This window comes from Thunnus maccoyii, chromosome 18, assembly GCF_910596095.1.
Source record: "Thunnus maccoyii chromosome 18, fThuMac1.1, whole genome shotgun sequence".
NCBI lineage: Eukaryota > Metazoa > Chordata > Actinopteri > Scombriformes > Scombridae > Thunnus > Thunnus maccoyii.
The window spans coordinates 4,107,960-4,125,748 of NC_056550.1; the positions used below are offsets into that span (position 1 = coordinate 4,107,960).

The 17,789-nt window shown below is 38.6% G+C and overlaps 1 protein-coding gene across 1 annotated transcript; it reads left to right on the forward strand.

Annotated features, from left to right (window-relative positions):
- Nucleotides 1–5,442: 5,442 nt before the first annotated feature.
- Nucleotides 5,443–14,013, forward strand: LOC121883852 (NACHT, LRR and PYD domains-containing protein 12-like). The gene is made up of 9 exons (XM_042392311.1): nt 5,443–5,716; nt 6,472–8,254; nt 8,346–8,519; nt 9,363–9,536; nt 11,818–11,991; nt 12,127–12,300; nt 12,499–12,672; nt 13,036–13,082; nt 13,358–14,013. Exons 1-9 carry the CDS (start codon nt 5,443–5,445, stop codon nt 14,011–14,013), a joined length of 3,630 nt encoding a protein of 1,209 aa, XP_042248245.1.
- Nucleotides 14,014–17,789: the final 3,776 nt, after the last annotated feature.

Below are 17,789 nucleotides of genomic sequence, written 5' to 3' on the forward strand. Positions count from 1 at the left end.
TTTCACCAGGGAGTGTGCTGTTTACTCCCAACATTCCTCGAGGCGCTGTTGGCATCTTCACTTATGATCTCCTCAACTAATCTACAAAGGAGTCCTCTAAGAAAATAGTTGTCACACTTGCCCCAACAAGTCTCTAAGGACTCTCCAGCTGGTCCAGAATGCAGCTGCACATGTGCTGACAAAAACTAGGAAAAGAGATCATATTTCTCCCATTTTATCTTCACTGCATTGGCTTTCAGAATATAATTTAAAATCCTTCTCCTCACTACAAAGCCCTTTATGGTCAGGCACCATCATATCTTAAAGAACTCATAGTACCCTATTACCCCACGAGAACACTGCACTCCCAGAATGCAGGCTTGCTTGTGGTTCCTACAGTCTCCAAAAGTAGAATGGGAGGCAGCGCCTTCGGCTATCAGGCTCCTCTCCTGTGGAACCGTCTTCCAGATTTGGTCCAGGGGGCAGACACCCTCTCTTTGTTTAAGATTAGACTTAAAGCTTTCCTTTTTGATAAAGCTTATAGTTAGGGCTGGCCAGGCTTGCCTTGGACCAGCCTCTAGTTATGCTGCTATAGGCCTAAACTGCCGAGGGACTTGTCATGATGCACTGAGCTCCTCTCTTGTCCTCTCTCTCTCCATCTGTAGCATTCATGTACCATTAATGCATGTTACTAACATCTTCTCACTCCCATAGTTTTGTGCTTTCTCGTCTCTCTACTCTCTTGTCCTGTTGCTTCCTGCAGGTATTTATGTAGGATCTGGATTTGTGATTGCAAGCCACTCAGCTCAACCCAACCGGTCGAGCTGGTTCTGCTTGAGGTTCTTCCTGTTAAAAGGGACTTTTTCCTTGCCACTGTCTCCAAGTGCTTGTTCATGGGGGAATGTTTGGTCTCTGTAAATAGTATTGTAAAGAGTTCAGTCTAAACCTGCTCTACATGAAAAATGCCCTGAGATAACTTCTGTTATGATTTGGCACTATAAAAATAAAACTGACTTGATTTGAAACCTCTCTAGTGGTAAAAGATGCATATGGGTTTGATTTTGAAAGCCAATATTTTAGTTTGATTTTATGTTTTCCAATTTTATTCCAGTACAAATTATTATCATTAAATATTCTTTAACAGTATTCTTGTCATATTGTCGGAGAAACAAATCCTTTCTCTGAATAATCAAAATTTAAAGGTGATGAATAACATGGCAGATTGTGACCAGGAGTGAGACTACGTAATCACCATTGGCTTTCAAAAACTTCAGTGGAACCTGATTTTAAGTGGTGGAGCTGCTCGTCCTGTTCTAGCAGCGTTTGCCTCCCAGAGCTGATAGCAAGCTTGTAGACTCTTACTCTTGTCATAACATTACTTCCTGTTCGTCCAGATACTTTAAGCATTGTAATGGCTGCTCTGCTAATTTGACAGACATCAGAGATTCCTACAAGCTGGGGGAGTATGCCAAGAATCTCCCGGACTCTTTCCACGCCTCCTCTCTCACCGCCTCCCCACCTGCCGCATGGTCCTGTACAGTCATGCATGAGGAACTAACTACACATGAGAAACTTCCAGGCCCCTCCTCTTTTCCTCTGTTCTTCGCCCCAGTTTATCAGCTTTTATAAAACCACACTGATTCAAGCCTCCAACCTGGAGAAGGCGCTTCAATCAAGACCTCTGATTGAGAAGGAAAGGTATTGCTTTCTCACTTACTGCTTTCACAGATTTTGAAAAATATGCATATTTGCTTTCTTGCCACAATTTAGATGAGAATATTGATAAAATTGTCATGTTTGTATGGTAAATATGAAACTATCAGCCAGCAGCCGCTTAGCTTAACTTCGCAACATCACTGTAATGACAGGGCTCCAAGAAGTTACTGGAATAATCTGTGATGGTCAACCCTGCTGCCACACAATTGATTAGATGCCCTCTTAAACATATGCTTAGCTTTCCCTATAGTTTACACTTTGTAGCTCATTTTGTCTTCATTTTGTTCACTTTGGTATATTGACCCTATGCAAACAGATTCATAGTTCATTGAGTATTTTTGACAATCCATTAATTCTATTTGTAGCAAACATGTTTATGTTTAGTCAACAGTTGTCTTAATTGTCCCTTTGTTTCAGATGTTTCAAATGGTCTGATCAGCCATTATGTTCCCCTTAGTGTACAGTTTGTTAGGTCAGTTAAGTCTGCTCAGTTTATGTTAAATTATTATAACCTGTGTTAGTTGATGGGCCCTGAATCTTTGAATTATCTGTGACTCCTCATGCCTGCCAGCACGGTCCCTCACATAACCCCTCATAAAACCACACTGTGTTGTTTTTTCACTTCAGTTTTTACGCAAAGATTAATGAAAAGCCCTCCAACAGCTGTGTATATAGAACACCAGGAACCTGCCTCGATACATTCAAGTACATACTGACACAACAGTAGGTTACGGCCAGTATGTACTGGCCATTGGGCATACTGGGACAAATCCCAGTGGGCTGTCAAAAAACACATTTTTGGACCGTCAAAACATATACATTTATACCAGCCCTCTCTGTGTGCCTGTCATTCAGGGTGTGCACGAGAGTGTGCTGCATGCCTGTGTCAGGCCATATTCAGACCAAATCAGGCTTTGCAGTGCACCACTGCAGGGTTGAGCTGACGTGTGTGGGCATGTTTGTGCTCTAGAACATAACCGCTGTGAAACAGTTAGAAAATAATGTTTTATTGATCTGATTCACCGACTTTCTTGCTACTACCGCTCCCTCTCTTCATTCACTCTCTAGCTCACTTGACCACGGCTGCTCTGTCTCTCTCACTCACTGGTGCTCGCAGCTCCCTCTCTCTTTTTCTCTTGTCTTTTTAAAATGAGTTGGGAAACCGACAAAAAAGTCTGAGTGCCCCCCTTTATGCTCACTGTCAGAAGGGGGAGACAAAAGTCCTGCACTCCAGCTTTAAGTAAAACAAAGTTTATAATATTTGTAATTGGCTAATCACTTATCAAGTGAAAATTATGGTCAATAATGCTGAAATAGAAAGAGTGTATGAAAATACATTTCTGGATGTGATAATTGATCATAAATTACGTCGGAAACCACGCAAACAATGTAAAAAAATGTCTAAGACCATTGCAATATGATATAAAACTAAAGATATATTGAATCAGAACTCACTATATATACTGTATTGTTCTCTCAGAGTTCCATACATTACCTACGGTGTGGAGGTATGGGGAAATACATACAAAACCAACACTAATCCAATTTTCTTGCTACAGAAGAGAGCTATAAGAATTGTAAATCGATCGGATTACTATGAACCAACCAACGCACTATTTATTAACTTACATATTTTAATATTTTGTGATCTAGTTGATCTTAAAACTGCACAGACAATGTACAAAGCACAAAATAGTTTACTTCCTAAATGTACTCAGAGGTTGTTTGAAATTGGAGAGCCAGTATGAATTTAGGGGAATAGGTATGTTTAAAAAACAAGGGTAAGGACAAATATAAAAAAATAGATGTACATCTGTCAAAGGGGTCAACTTGTGGAATAGTTGTGACGAGAAATTAAGAATGTGTAGTTCACTTAGCAAAATTTAAAAAATGTATAAAAATAAGGTGGTAAACAAATATAAAACTGAGGTATGATCATAATTGTGTATGAAACATTTGGAATGTTTGGAAAGAATATGTTATGTAAAAAGGGTAGGTATAATAAGCTAAAGCTTCAGCCTATACCTTTTCGGTCAGTATTTAATTTAATGCCTTATTGTTATTCATTTATTTATATGTGCATTCATTTTAGAGAAATGTTAATAAGGACTAAAATAAATTACTACTACTACTACAAAAGCTAAGAGAATAATTTGTTCCCCACAATAGTGTTGTTCAACTCTAAATGCACAGCATATGTAGCACATAGTGCACACCTGCAGCATCACATTGAAGTACATGTCAACCAACAAAACAACATAAATTTGTCTTTCTGCGAACAACTCTTTCCATGCCAGCACCATGTTCCATGTTCCTGGATCCAGTCCCTGCTGATAAGTGATGTGCATTTTCTGAACACAGCAAAGCTCTGGACATATGTTTCTTTGCTGCTGGGGTCTTTTGCGTCAGTTGATATTTCTCTTATTATTATTATTATGTTATATTGATGTACTTATTAGATGTTAAAACTCAAATTTATATTTACAAAAAAATCACTGATTTGATGATGACAGTTTTTTTCCTCCTGAAACTGTGCATTAATGATTAATCTCTCTTGTTATCCTTGCATTATGTGGGCCTGTGAGGCCCCTTGAGGCTGTCACAAGTGGTGAGTGGCCGTATAGATAAACTTGACTCTCTGTCTCTCTCAAGTCTACGTCCAGTCAGTGTGGCAACAGGTTATTTCAACATAAAAAGGTATTTTACACAACACTTTATAGTATATTTTTCTTTAACAAATTAATATCTACTGTGAGCCTTTACTATCATGAGTGTGATTATTTCTTGTGACACATTTAAAGCTAGATACAGTTAGATGTATGTAGATATATAATGACATTCTTTTACAGATATAAGACTGGAATTTAGTTGTTTGACACAGATTTATATTTTAAAACTGAGGTTTTTTATGTTTTGTCTATTTTGATGACTTTGATGTTTTGATGCTTTTTGTCATAACTTAAATCCACTATAATTGCTTTCAATCCAAGCTGACTACAGCTGCCATCTGCCTGGAAGGGCAAGCTACACACTGTTCAGAGCCACCATTCAAGCCAACAGGTGGTCAGAATTTAATAATTAAAAGACTGGGTTTTCTGTGGAGTATTCCTTTAATTGAGTGGGCCAATGGATAACAAGATAATTATTTCTAAAAAGTAGAATTTAGACATTGTGTTTAAAAGACAGGGGTGTTTACCAGGCGGGAAAGGGTGTAATGAAAGACAATATCTAGTTGCAGCTTGACCCATTCTAATGACCAAAAGTCAGCCTCCATTGCTTCCATTTTGACCATTGTTTTTTAAATCACTTTTGAAACCCCCAATTTTATGGCAGTGCAATACTATATCACTGGAATGCCCCTTTAACAAACATACATATCATAAATAAACATACATATTATCAATAAGTTTAGTTTATATTATGTAATGTTTATTATATTAATAAGTTAATGTGTCGAAATCATAGTATAACTAATACATTTACAAATCCTTTAATACTACATACAGTAACATGTTTATCAGTGAATTGATTGATGCCAGTGGAGTTGTGAGTGGGATGATGATTTAACCTCGAGAGTTTCACGCCAATCCAAGCTGTAGAATTGCTCAAACTGCGACTCACATAACATTGTCTATTGGAAAAATTAATTTTTACTTCCGAAACCAGGGGTGCCTGAAATAGCTGATCCCATTTCACATCTCTGTGCATTGTTACTAAGGTTCCATTTTATTTCAGCAAGAGGAAACCATGGCAACATCTGTAGATCTGCTGAGAACTTTGGAAAATTTAGCAGATGGAGACTTTAAAAAGTTCAAATGGTTCCTGCAGCAGGCTGATGTCTTGGAGGGCTTCACAGCTATCCAAAGGAGCCAGCTGGAGAACGCAGACAGGTTGGACACAGTTGATGAGATCATAGAGACCTACAACGAAAAGGCAGTGGAGGTGACCATAATGGTTTTGAAGAGGATAAAAAAAAATGCCTTGGCGCAGCATTTATCAAACATCAACTCAACATCCAAAGGTAAGTAGGGGCAGAATAAATAAAGCCATAAAAAAATAGAACAGAGATACATGTATAACTGCAGTTCTCTGAATTACACTAGGTTATCATTTGTGGCCTTGAGATGATTTCAGATTATCCAGCACTTGACAAACAGTATTAAGGGACATACCATTGATACAATGACCGATGTATTGTGTCATCTTGTTTTTTTTTGGTTAGACACAAGTGGTGAGACAGTATGAGGTGCCTCCATAGCTTTGACTGATACACTGGTGGCTGTCCTCAGTTTGGTTTGGCTTGATTTGAAGTCTGGCAATTTTAGTTTGAAAAATGCAGGTGGTCTGGGACTGGTTTTTTGGAAATTTTCAATAACATTTCTCCATAGAGAAAACATAGTGGCTGCCATGGATCTGTTGAGGCACATGTAAATTTATACAAGACGTATCCAAGAATTGACAGTGTTTTGTCTTTTTTCAGTGAGTTCAGTTAAGTTTGCATTTGTATTACTGCCGCTTGAAGTAGCAAAAGCAGGACATTTTAACCTTTGAACTTTTCTACCGGCATGCTAACATGTTTTGGTGCACTGCACTCTTGACCACTGACACTTGCTGTTACAGTGTTACAGCCCCCAAGTCTACCCAACAGCAAAATTAATAGGTGAATAGGTAATATGGAGTTGGAAATGTGTTTGTGTCCATTTATTTGGAAATGTTTGCATTACTCAACTTCCAATGCATATTTACATTAAAGTCATCTGTTGTTTCTTCCTTCAGAGACTCTCGCTGATTGCCAGCGTAAACTAAAATCCTACCTGAGGAAGAAGTTTCAGCATTCGTATGAGCAAGACACAAAATCTGGAAAGCAGATATTGATGAATGACATCAACACTGAGCTCTATATAATGGAGGAAAAGTCTCAAAAGGTCAACGTGACACAGGGGATTAGCCAAACTGCAGCATCATCCAGCAAAACAGTTAATCTGGAACAGACCATCAGTATAGAAGACTTCTTTAAACCCTTCCCTGGTCAAGATGAATCAGTCAGAACATTAATGACAAAAGGAGTGTCTGGTATTGGGAAAACAGTCTTGACACAGAAGTTTGCTCTGGACTGGGCTGAAGACAACGTCGACAACAATATACAGCTCCTGTTTCCATTCACTTTCCGAGAGTTGAATTTGCTTAAAGACAGAAAATACAGCTGGGTGGAACTTCTCCATCACTTCTTTGCTGATACCAAAGAAGTAGAAAACTTTGATAAACTCCAGATTGTATTTATATTTGATGGTCTGGATGAGTTTCAACTTTCTCTTGACTTCCACAATAACGAAATCCTGACTGATGTCACTGAGTCAGCCTCAGTGGATGTGCTGCTAACAAACCTCATCATGGGGAAGTTGTTTCCTTCTGCTCATCTCTGGATAACAACAACACCTGAGGCAGCCAGTCAAATCCCTCCAGAGTACATTCACATGGTGACAGAGATGAGAGGGTTCACGGATTCAGAGAAGGAGGAGTACTTCAGGAAGAGATTCAGAAATAAGGAGCTGACCAGCAGAACTCTCACCCACATCAGGGCTTCACGAAGCCTCCAGATCATGTGCCACATCCCATTTTTCTGCCTGATCACTGCTTCAGTTCTGGAGGATGTGTTGAAAACCAGTGACAAAGGGGAGCTGCCCAAGACCCTGACTGAGATGTACACACACTTCCTCGTGGTTCAGTCCAAACTAGCAAATGTCAAATACAACGAAGGAGCTGAGACAGATCCACCCTGGAACACCAAGACCAGCAAGATGATTCTTGCCCTAGGAAAACTGGCTTTTGAGCAGCTCCAGAAAGGCAACCTGATATTCTGTGAAGCAGATCTTTTAGACAGTGGCATTGATATTAGAGCAGCCTCGGTGTACTCAGAAGTTTTCACACAGATCTTTAAAAAGGAGCGTGGGATAAACCAGGATCAACTTTTCTGCTTTGTCCATTTAAGCTGTCAGGTGTTTCTGGCTGCTGCTCATGTCATTGTGTCATTCATCAACTCTGGTGTCAACCTCTTGTCGGAAGAACAATCAACCTTCCTCATCACAGACAGATCTGCAGTAAAACATCTCTACCAGAGTGCAGTCGACAAGGCTTTACAGAGTCCTAATGGACACTTGGACTTGTTCCTTCGCTTCCTCATGGGCCTCTCATTGCAGACCAATCAAGCACTTCTTCAAGACCTACTGAAACAGTCAGGAAGTAGCTTACAAAGCAATCAAGAAACAGTCCAGTACATCAAAAAGAAAATCGAGGAGAATCCCTCTCCAGAGAGATGCATCAATCTGTTTCACTCTCTAAATGAGCTGAACCATCATTCTCTAGTGGAGGAGATCCAACAGTACGTGAGTTCAAGAAGTCTCTCCACATACAAACCCTCTCCTGCTCAATGGTCAGCTCTGGTCTTTATCCTACTATCATCAGAGAGTGAGTTGGACGTGTTTGACCTGAAGAAATTCTCAGCTTCAGAGGAAGGTCTTCTGAGGTTTCTGCCAGTGGTTCAAGCCTCCAGTGTATCTCTGTGGGTGCACAAGTTACTGTACATATTAAACACTGTGGATGTTATATTTTGAGGTTCTTGTTCATTCTTTGTCTGGCTATGACATTTTCAGGCTAAGTGGCTGTATGCTGTCTGGGAGAAGCTGTAAAGCTCTGGCCCTTGTTCTCAGTTCCCAGTCCTCTAATCTGAGAGAGCTAGACCTGAGTTACAACAGCTTGAAGAATCTAGGAGTCCAGGAGCTTATAGGTGGCTTGAAGAATCCACAATGTAAATTGAAAACTCTCAGGTCAGCATGCTTTATTTAAGCATTGTTTAATATCACTTTGATTCCATTTTACATATTTGTGTTTATTTCTATTGCCTACCCTTTTTTCTACTGAAGCAATGGAAATCTTACTTCTAATGAATGTGCTCATACATTATGGACTTTTTAGGCATGATAGCAATGTGGCTCCAGTGATAGCGAGGTTGGTCCACCACACTGGTCCACATTGAAATATCTGGAATATGGTATTGGATGGATTGTCATGAAATATGCCACACTACAGGTCCTCAGAGGAGGAATCCTGATGATTATTGTGAAACCCCTGGCTTTTCATCTCGAGCCACTAGCAGGTCAACATTTTTAGTTATCCAGTGAAATATTTCAACATATCCTGGATGGATTAGCGCAGTTTGGTAAAGACATTCAGGGTTCCCAAATGATCTATCTTGATGACTTTGTTGAACCTTTCCTTTAGTGCCAAACTTTTGGTTCAGCTTGAAATATCTCAACAACTATCAAATAGATTGCCATGAAATTTGGTACAGCCATCCATGTTCCCTACAGTCTCAATTGTAATAAATTTAGTTATCTCTTGACCTCAGTTAGTGCCATCATCAGGTCAAAATTGCAATGTGTCCAAAATGTTATATATACACAGCAAATGCTGCCCTTTCACTCCTCATGTGCTAATGTTCAAACTTATTAAAATAAAGATAGAAAGAATAGAAGAAATTGGAAATTATAAAAAAAATATATGTAAAGGAACATTTACCACTATGAGGGAATCGAAATTCTGTCAGACTACATTTAATCAAAAACTATTTTTACAGTATTTGTTCATCCTCATTATTTATTCTTCTTTAGACTGATTGGCTGTGATCTGCTATCTGTTAGCTGTGAAGTTTTGTCTTCAGCCCTCAGTTACCAGTCCTCGAGTCTTAGAGAGTTGGATTTGACTAACAACACACTGAGTGACTCAGGAGTGAAGCTGCTCTCAACTGGATTGCAGAGTCCACACTGCAGACTTGAAATTCTCAGGTCAGCCAGCTGTATGACTAACCAAACCCAAACCCATTTAAAAAGTTTCTTAACACCAATTGAAAATCTCATTTTTGCCAACACAGACACCTAGATTCTGTATCATTTAATAGAAACCCAGAGTTTTCAAACTTGATGTTTGTCTTAACCATTTATTCTTTTTTAGGTTGATTGGTTGTGCGCTGACGTGGAAAAGCTGTGATGATGTGGCCTTTTTTCTTAGTTCCCCATCCTCCAGTCTGAGACAGCTTGACCTGTGTATAAATAACCTGCAGGATGTAGGAGTGATAGTGCTCAGTGCTGGACTGGAGAGCCCACATTGTAAACTTGAAACTCTCAGGTCAGATGGTTTTTGCATTATTTCAGTTACACTAATATAACAGCTTCTGGCACTTCAGATGAGAAATTTTACCTATAAGTGCCACCACATAGGTATGCGTACAAAGAAGTTTATTCGACTGACTGGAGTTTGGAGTGTGCTACCAGAATAATTATGAACTTTTACATAGTTTGATTAGGATTAGAGATTTCTCAAGTTATTCCCCTAGGATCAGTATCAGGACCAATCCGGGCATGTTTTAAAGAATCGTATCAGCTAAAATGAAGCCAATCAAATGACAACTGGTTGGGTAAATACATAGATTCAAAGGGTAGCAGTGTATCAAACATTCAGCTTGCCGGTTAAAATGACAAACGTTGACGGCGTCAGATTTTATCAGCTGTCGCTAGTTAAATTTAATTCTGTGAGTAACTTGTTCACAGGCCAAAATTAAACTTGGCTGTGTCAGTTTGTGAGTTCACTGCAAGCTAGTGTCTCAGCCAATGATCATTTATGAAGCCAGAACCTCAACTGTGTAACGCTGCTGTTCAATTGTGAGTGTTTCTGTGGTTTCAAAAACTCACAGTGATACGTCTTATCTAGAGGATTGTGTCATGTCAATTTCAGGAGTCGCATTCTCCAGTTCCACTTTCATTTACATCATATCAATAATTTTAGCTGATCAACTGAAAGGATAGGTTCACAGTTTTTCAAGCCTGTCTTAAAACAATGGTCAGGTGCCCATATATCATTGAAACAGATTTTTCTTGCTGTAATTCATTCCTTTCTCATTGCTCTTGTTCATACTGGTTGTTTGAAGATCCCTCACTTATGCGCTTTTAGTGTAAGTGATGGAGAACAAAATTTACAGTTCTTGTTTTGTATAAAGATGTATTCCAAAGTTTGTATGAAGCTAAAATGAGGTTTGAGTTAGGCAAGTCAAGTGGGTATCCTCCAAAGTAATGGTCTTTTTAGTGCAAAGTTCCTTCTTTTTGTTACTGTCCTTCCACTGAAGCTCAACAGGGAAACACTGTCCAAGGAAACAAAAAAAGAGAATTTTGCTCTAAAAATACTATAACTTTGGAAGATATCTACTTGATCTGACTAACTCAGACTGCTGAAATCTTAGCTTCAGATAAACTGTTAAATATATTTTTACACAAAACAAGGACTGTAGATTTTGCAGGTTAGGAAGGGATCTTTAAATAGTCAATATGAAGGAGGACTGATAACAGTGAGCTAAACCTATTTCAATGTTCATTTGGGCACCTGACTGTTGTTTTAAGACAGACTTGAAAAACTATTAACTTGCCCTTTAATAGTTTTCTTACAGCTCTTGAGTATTTGGATTAAGTAGCTTGTGAAAAATGTGAGCCAAAGTCAGAAGGCTGCACCTGTTATTTCAATGTGACAGATACATATTAAAGTGACATTGAATATCTTCTGCTGCTATGTAAATAAAGGATCAGATGTGGTATGGACAAATATCCAATATTAAAGGACTCAGATCCAGATCGGGGCCAGAAATGATTGAGACATCCTAAATTAGCATCAATTATTTTTTTAAATATCACAAGTTAATTAATTAAAATTGAGTTTAAACTATGAGTTATAAAACTCCCCCAAAAATTTAATGAAAAAAGATAATTACATTTACAGATGAATAATTCTATTTGTTGACGATGTCTTTAACTGAATGAATTTATTGAACTCTCAAATGGAATTGCACATTTTTGTTTTTCATTAAGAATTTGAAATTTTACATTACATGTCACAATAAAGTTGTCTTCTGCTTTAAAATTTAGAGTTTCATGTCATGATCACTTTACTTTTAAAGATAACTCAGTAATTTAAAGATGTGTAAGCAGTACATGACCTAAAAAAGTCCATCTTTATACTCTTTGAATTGAGTGTGACAAGAGATGAATGTTTATATTTGTTTTATAATTAATTCTTCCTCAGGCTACGTGGTTGTAACCTGTCAGAAAAAAGCTGTGAAGCTATGGTCTCAGTTCTCTCTTCCCAGACCTCCAGCTTGAAAGAGTTGGACTTGAGTAACAACAGTTTGCAGGATTCAGGAGTGAAGTTCCTCTCTGCTGGACTGGACAGTCCACACTGTAACCTGGAAACTCTCAGGTCAGCTGAGTGGCATATTTGGTATCTTTAGAGATAATGGTATCTTTTAAGGAATTTAAAATCAAAGTTTAACAATTAATGGCCACACAACATGACCTTGTGTTTGCTTTGTCATGCACATTGATTCTTCCTCAGGCTGAGTGGCTGTAAGCTGTTGGAGAGAAACTGTGAAGCTCTGGCCTCAGGTCTCAGCTCCCAGACCTCTAGTCTGAGAGAAGTGGATATGAGTAACAATGACCTGCAGGATTCAGGAGTGAAGCTGCTCTCTGCCGGACTTGAGAGTCCTAAATGTAGACTGAAAACTCTCAGGTCAGAACAAATGCTCATCTAGATGCTCCTTCACAGACACTTTCACATAATTGACAAGATTCTAAACCTGTGTGGGATCTCACAGTGACTTGAAACCAGTTGTTGCAATGATTGTTGGCAATACCTCTTAATCCATTTAATAATAATTAACTTCATAGTTAGAACAATAAATAATCAAGTATGCATCAATGTTTGCAGGTTGTCAGGCTGTCAGGTCACAGAGGAAGGCTGTGCTTCTCTGGCCTTAGCTCTGAACTCCAACCCCTCCCATCTGAGAGAGCTGGACTTGAGCTACAATCATCCAGGGGACTCAGGAGAGACGCTCCTCTCTGCTGGACTGCGGAATCCACACTGGAGACTGGACACCCTCAGGCATGGCTCATAGACAGCAGAGTGCTTACACTCAGTAGATCATCAGTGGTAGTGAAATATTTAAGGATAATTCTCATTACAACAATGTGGGTCTTGGGCTTAAAAACAATTTTAGATTAGAAAAAAAGAGTGGAAACCACTTATCAAACTTTTAAGGAGAAAACTGTGGTGAGTACAATATTATCACAAGTGATACAGTATAAATGTCAACTATAACTAAATAAAACTACTAAAATAAGACCCAAGTTATAATGCTAAAGTTTAGCATAGATTGTGGATAATAATTCCTAATGAAGGATATTTCATGCTCCTACTTTCACAGTCAAAAAGAATATGATTTTCTGACTATTTTTATTCTTTCAGAGTGGACCATGGTGGAATGCAGAGGTTAAAATCTGGTCTGTGGAAGTGTAAGTATTTTATTTTATTACTGAGAACAAAGCAGCTTCCATGTTGTATGGATCCACCCTAAAAATGTACAATGTGAATACTTTGCATATACACATATGATGCACAGTATTTACATTGTCTCACATGACAATGTAATGACTCATGAATGACTCACATGCAGAGTATTCATAGAATATTAATATAGTTATTATAACTGCCAAGTTGTTAGTGAATCAACAACCGCTGACCATAACAAGTATACTTCTCCTTTAATGATTCTTATTCTGTCCATCAGATGCCTGTGAACTCACACTGGACCCAAATACAGTACACAGAAGACTCATCCTGTCTGAGAACAACAGACAGGTGAAATATGTGGAGGAGGAACAGCCATATCGATATCACCCAGACAGATTTGATTCCTTCAAACAGCTATTGTGTAGTGACGGTCTGACTGGTCGCTGTTACTGGGAAGTTCTAGCGAATAACATATTTTATGTGGCAGTGGCTTACAGAGGAATCAGCAGAAGAGGAAATGGTAATGAATGCAAGTTTGGAGGGAATGACAAGTCCTGGAGTCTATACTGCCAAAATGGTTGTCACTCTGTTTGGCACAATAACACAGAAACACATTTAAGTACCCCTAAAGATGACACCAACAGAGTAGCAGTGTATCTGGACTGGCCTGCTGGCACTGTGTCCTTCTACAGAGTCTCGTCTGACACTCTCACTCACCTCTACACCTTCTACTCCAGATTCACAGAACCCCTCTACCCTGGCTTTGGTTTTGAGATTAGGCGTGGATGTGGATTGAAAATATGGGGGATTGGTTCCTCAGTATCTCTGCGTCAGACAGACGACGAACAACTTGGGTCAGACATCTTCACAGAATCCAGTGGCCATTACGCGTGTAGTTTCACTTTCTTTGGAGCCGCCAAACTTCCAGATTAGAGAAGCTCTTAGTTGATAAAATTGTTGATATGCTCTTTTAGGTTGCCTCAGTTATTACAGTGTGCTCATAGCAATAAGCTTTATCAGCAGCAATTTTACATACATACATCATACAAGTTGCCCAACCATCACAATTTTGGGGCTGGTTGAGGCTATACCTTGCCTATTAGCTCCCTAATAGAGTTGCAAAGTGGAAGGAGCTATTTCAGGCGCCCCTGGCTTAGAGAATATAACATTCATTTTTCCCATAGACAACGTTATGCGAGTCACAATTTGAGCACTCCTCCGGCTTGGATTGGCATGAAACTCCCCCACTCAAACCATCAGTACAAAAGATGAACAACTGCATTATAAAAACATCTGGTTCTTTAATAAAAAGCTGAAAGTCCAAGACTGTGTACATAAATTGGGGTGGAAGTTAACTACAGCTCTAAAGGTGTAATTAGTAACGCAGTCAGCCCTATGTTCCCTCATTAATGTTTTTCCCCATCTAAATTAGGTCCTATGTTACCTCAGCCCCGTGTTCCCTCAGCATCAGAGCCAGTCCTTCCATAATGCACATAACATGCCGTTGGGATTCCCAGAAGGGCGGTGTTAGGGGTAGGGAACATAGGCATAGAGACAGCCAATCACTGAACTTAAAATTCTTCAGGTGTGCTACTAACGGTGGGCGGAAGTTTGGTTAAGTTTTAATTAAAACTGAAATGAAGCATTTTAAATTCATCACACTCTGATTAATGCCTCTGACTGGCTTCTTCTCCATGGCAATGGTGGGTATTCTTAGCTTTCAGCCATGCCAATATCACAGACAAAACATGAATTCTCAGAAAAACAGTTGAAATAATTGAAACTGGTGGTCATAATATCTCTATGGGATCGTTACATTATCAGGGAGAGTCCTGAGTTCTTATATTAAGTAATATTGAGGAGATTGTTTAAAGTAAAATTTGAAATGGGAATACAGAATGGGGAAAAACACTTCTGGAACCAATGGCATCTCCCACTTCGCAACTCTATGAAATTGTGTATCCTTGACACCTAACAAACATGTAGAGTCCATTTACTTCCTCATAAAGCTTACTATAAGGAGCCTGTGTATGTAGGCTCCGTAACTCTCCTTAACAATGTAACTACACGTCAGGGTTTCAATGGCTACAGGGATACTATGAGCGGATAAAAGTTAGCCATGGCTAACTTTGTCTGACCATTGTTTTAAGCTGGGCTTTATATTGGGTTTATCAGAGCTTTTGTGTGGAAACATCTGGAAATTAGGTTGATGAGAACTTGTCGGCCTGAAAACCAAAAACGATCCAAAGAAGACTGGTATACTACGTAAAGCTGAGGGGAACTGCAGAGTTAAGGTGAAACTTCTGTATTTTTCAACCTGGACCCTATTTTCTCATCATTTTGTGTCTAAGTGGTTAATGGGAGCAACAGTTTTTGAAATTGGTCCAGTATTGAGAGAGAGCACTTCAGCCGGCAGCTGCGAAACAGGCTGCAATGTAATCCTTTGGAGCAATTAAGCCCTGTCAGTGTATGTCCTCTAAAAGTGTTTTTGCTACTGACAGGCTCAGATTGTTATTATACGTGTCTGACAACATTATGGAAAGGACCATACAGAGAAATAAACCGTTGTTGTGTCTAACCAAGTCTTGCTCAAGGAGAAGTCTTGTTCTGAAATCTGAGAGTCATGGCTGAATATTTAGCTGCTTTCATATATTCATCTAATCCATTGATAATGTAAAAAAAGATATTGACTAGCGCAGCATTAAAGCAGCTATATTGATATTTTTTACAATGTATCAGAATCAGAATCAGCAAGCTGAACAAAGATAATTAAACATAAACATATCACTATTATATACAAGCACATGTGTGAGAAATAGTTACATACATGTAGAAACAACAAGTGGAGGACAACATACAATGTCTATATACATGTGAAACTGTTTCTGTGAAGTATAAATAGGATACAGTAAAGTAGTGCAAAGTAAAGAAAGAATGTAAAGAATGCACTGTCTGCTGAGATAAATATTGACTGGAGTGCTGGAATAAATATTTAATGGGTAAAAAAGTGATAAGTTACTTTATATAAATACAGTAGGTGCTTATGTACAGTATATACAGCCTGCCCAAATATATATCAATAAATGATGTATATATGTTATTGCACATTTTGTATTTTTAACTAAAACAAATATATATCATTGGTAGGTACAATGGATGTTATTTGTGTTAAAAAGACAATGTGTAATGTGAGAGGCATTGCTCATAGTGATGACCCTACAGAGAATTATGAGTGACTTTGCAGCTCCCCTTGGCTTTAAAGAGTTTTATAATGAGTTTTAGCTCATTGTTTAGTTGTCTGTCGTGCAACTGTATTGTTGTGGTTCACTCTCACTGCTCTCATAGCAAAGTTTTTGGCTGCAGCAGGCAGCTGTTTTCAGCCCAGATATTTCCCTCAGGAGTTGGTAAAGACAAAAACAGAGCTAAAAGAGAGTGAATATTGGACTTACATTCACCACGTGTCCAGAGACACAACTCATAGTGAATGATAATATTGCTCTGTAACTGCTGGACGTATAAATTAGCATCTGTTTGCTTACAAGTTCAACATAAAAGGAGATTATAGGCCAGTGTTGTGTCCACAACTTGTTTCTGCTGCCCCCAAGTGGCCAAACAATCAGTTAATGCAGATTTATGTAAAACATCCATGAGTTACTTCTAATGTGTCAACCCTTTATGCTTTGTTTAGACAGTAAACCATGTTGACCAGTTGCTGTTTTGAATTAATGTGAAACCAAAATGGTAAATGTTTTCAAAAGAAGCATTGTTTAGATATTTATTTATGGTCATGGCTAACCTTTTTCAATTTTGCTGAAACATATTTCAAGGGAGTGTAGAAACAGTGGCCTCTTCCAGTTTCATCTTTGTAAATGAATCCAAGACCTGGATCGAGGCTCAGAGCTACTGCAGGAAGCACTACATTGACCTGGCCAGTGTGAGGAACCAAACTGAGAATGAACAGATAAAGAGCATTATAACTTCAATAGCATGGATCGGCCTCTACAGAGACTCATGGAAGTGGTCAGATGGGGGCCCCACTTCATTCACAAAATGGAACACTAATGAACCAGCTCAATCCATCATTGCTCCCTGTGTGCTTTTACATGACGGTCGATGGGAAGAAAAGAACTGTGATACTAAATTGTTCTTTGTCTGCAATATTGGTGAGCTTTGAGCTACAAATTTAAGACTTATTAAATTATTTTTATATTCTTTTAAATCAGTACTTCAGAGACACTTAACATGTAATGCTTAAAAAAACTCATTTTAAATGTATATTTCCACCTTAAAAAGTGCCAATGAAGCAGCAGGTGGTGAGAGTCAAAGTAACTACAAAGGATTCCTCTGTGAACCTGGAGGATGCAACGGAAGCCATCTTGCAACAGGTAATGAGCTTAGTGTATGAAGATTATTTTGATATTTAGCTATTCTACTTAGCAATTCAAACACAAAAGGTTGATTGTTTAACATTCCTTCATCATCACAGGTCCAGGTGCAAAACAAAAGCAAGGACAAAAGATATCACAATAAAAATATTAAATTTAATTTTAAGTTCCTTTCATATTACCCAGTGACAAAAACTAGCAAGAATCTACATGAATAAAAGGCTTGTCTTAAGTCTAGATATCTCTATATCTAACTATAAAGCAAGGAATCAACTAAAGGAAGTGCAGTGTTGAGTGTGAAGTTCTCGAGAAATATATAAAAAT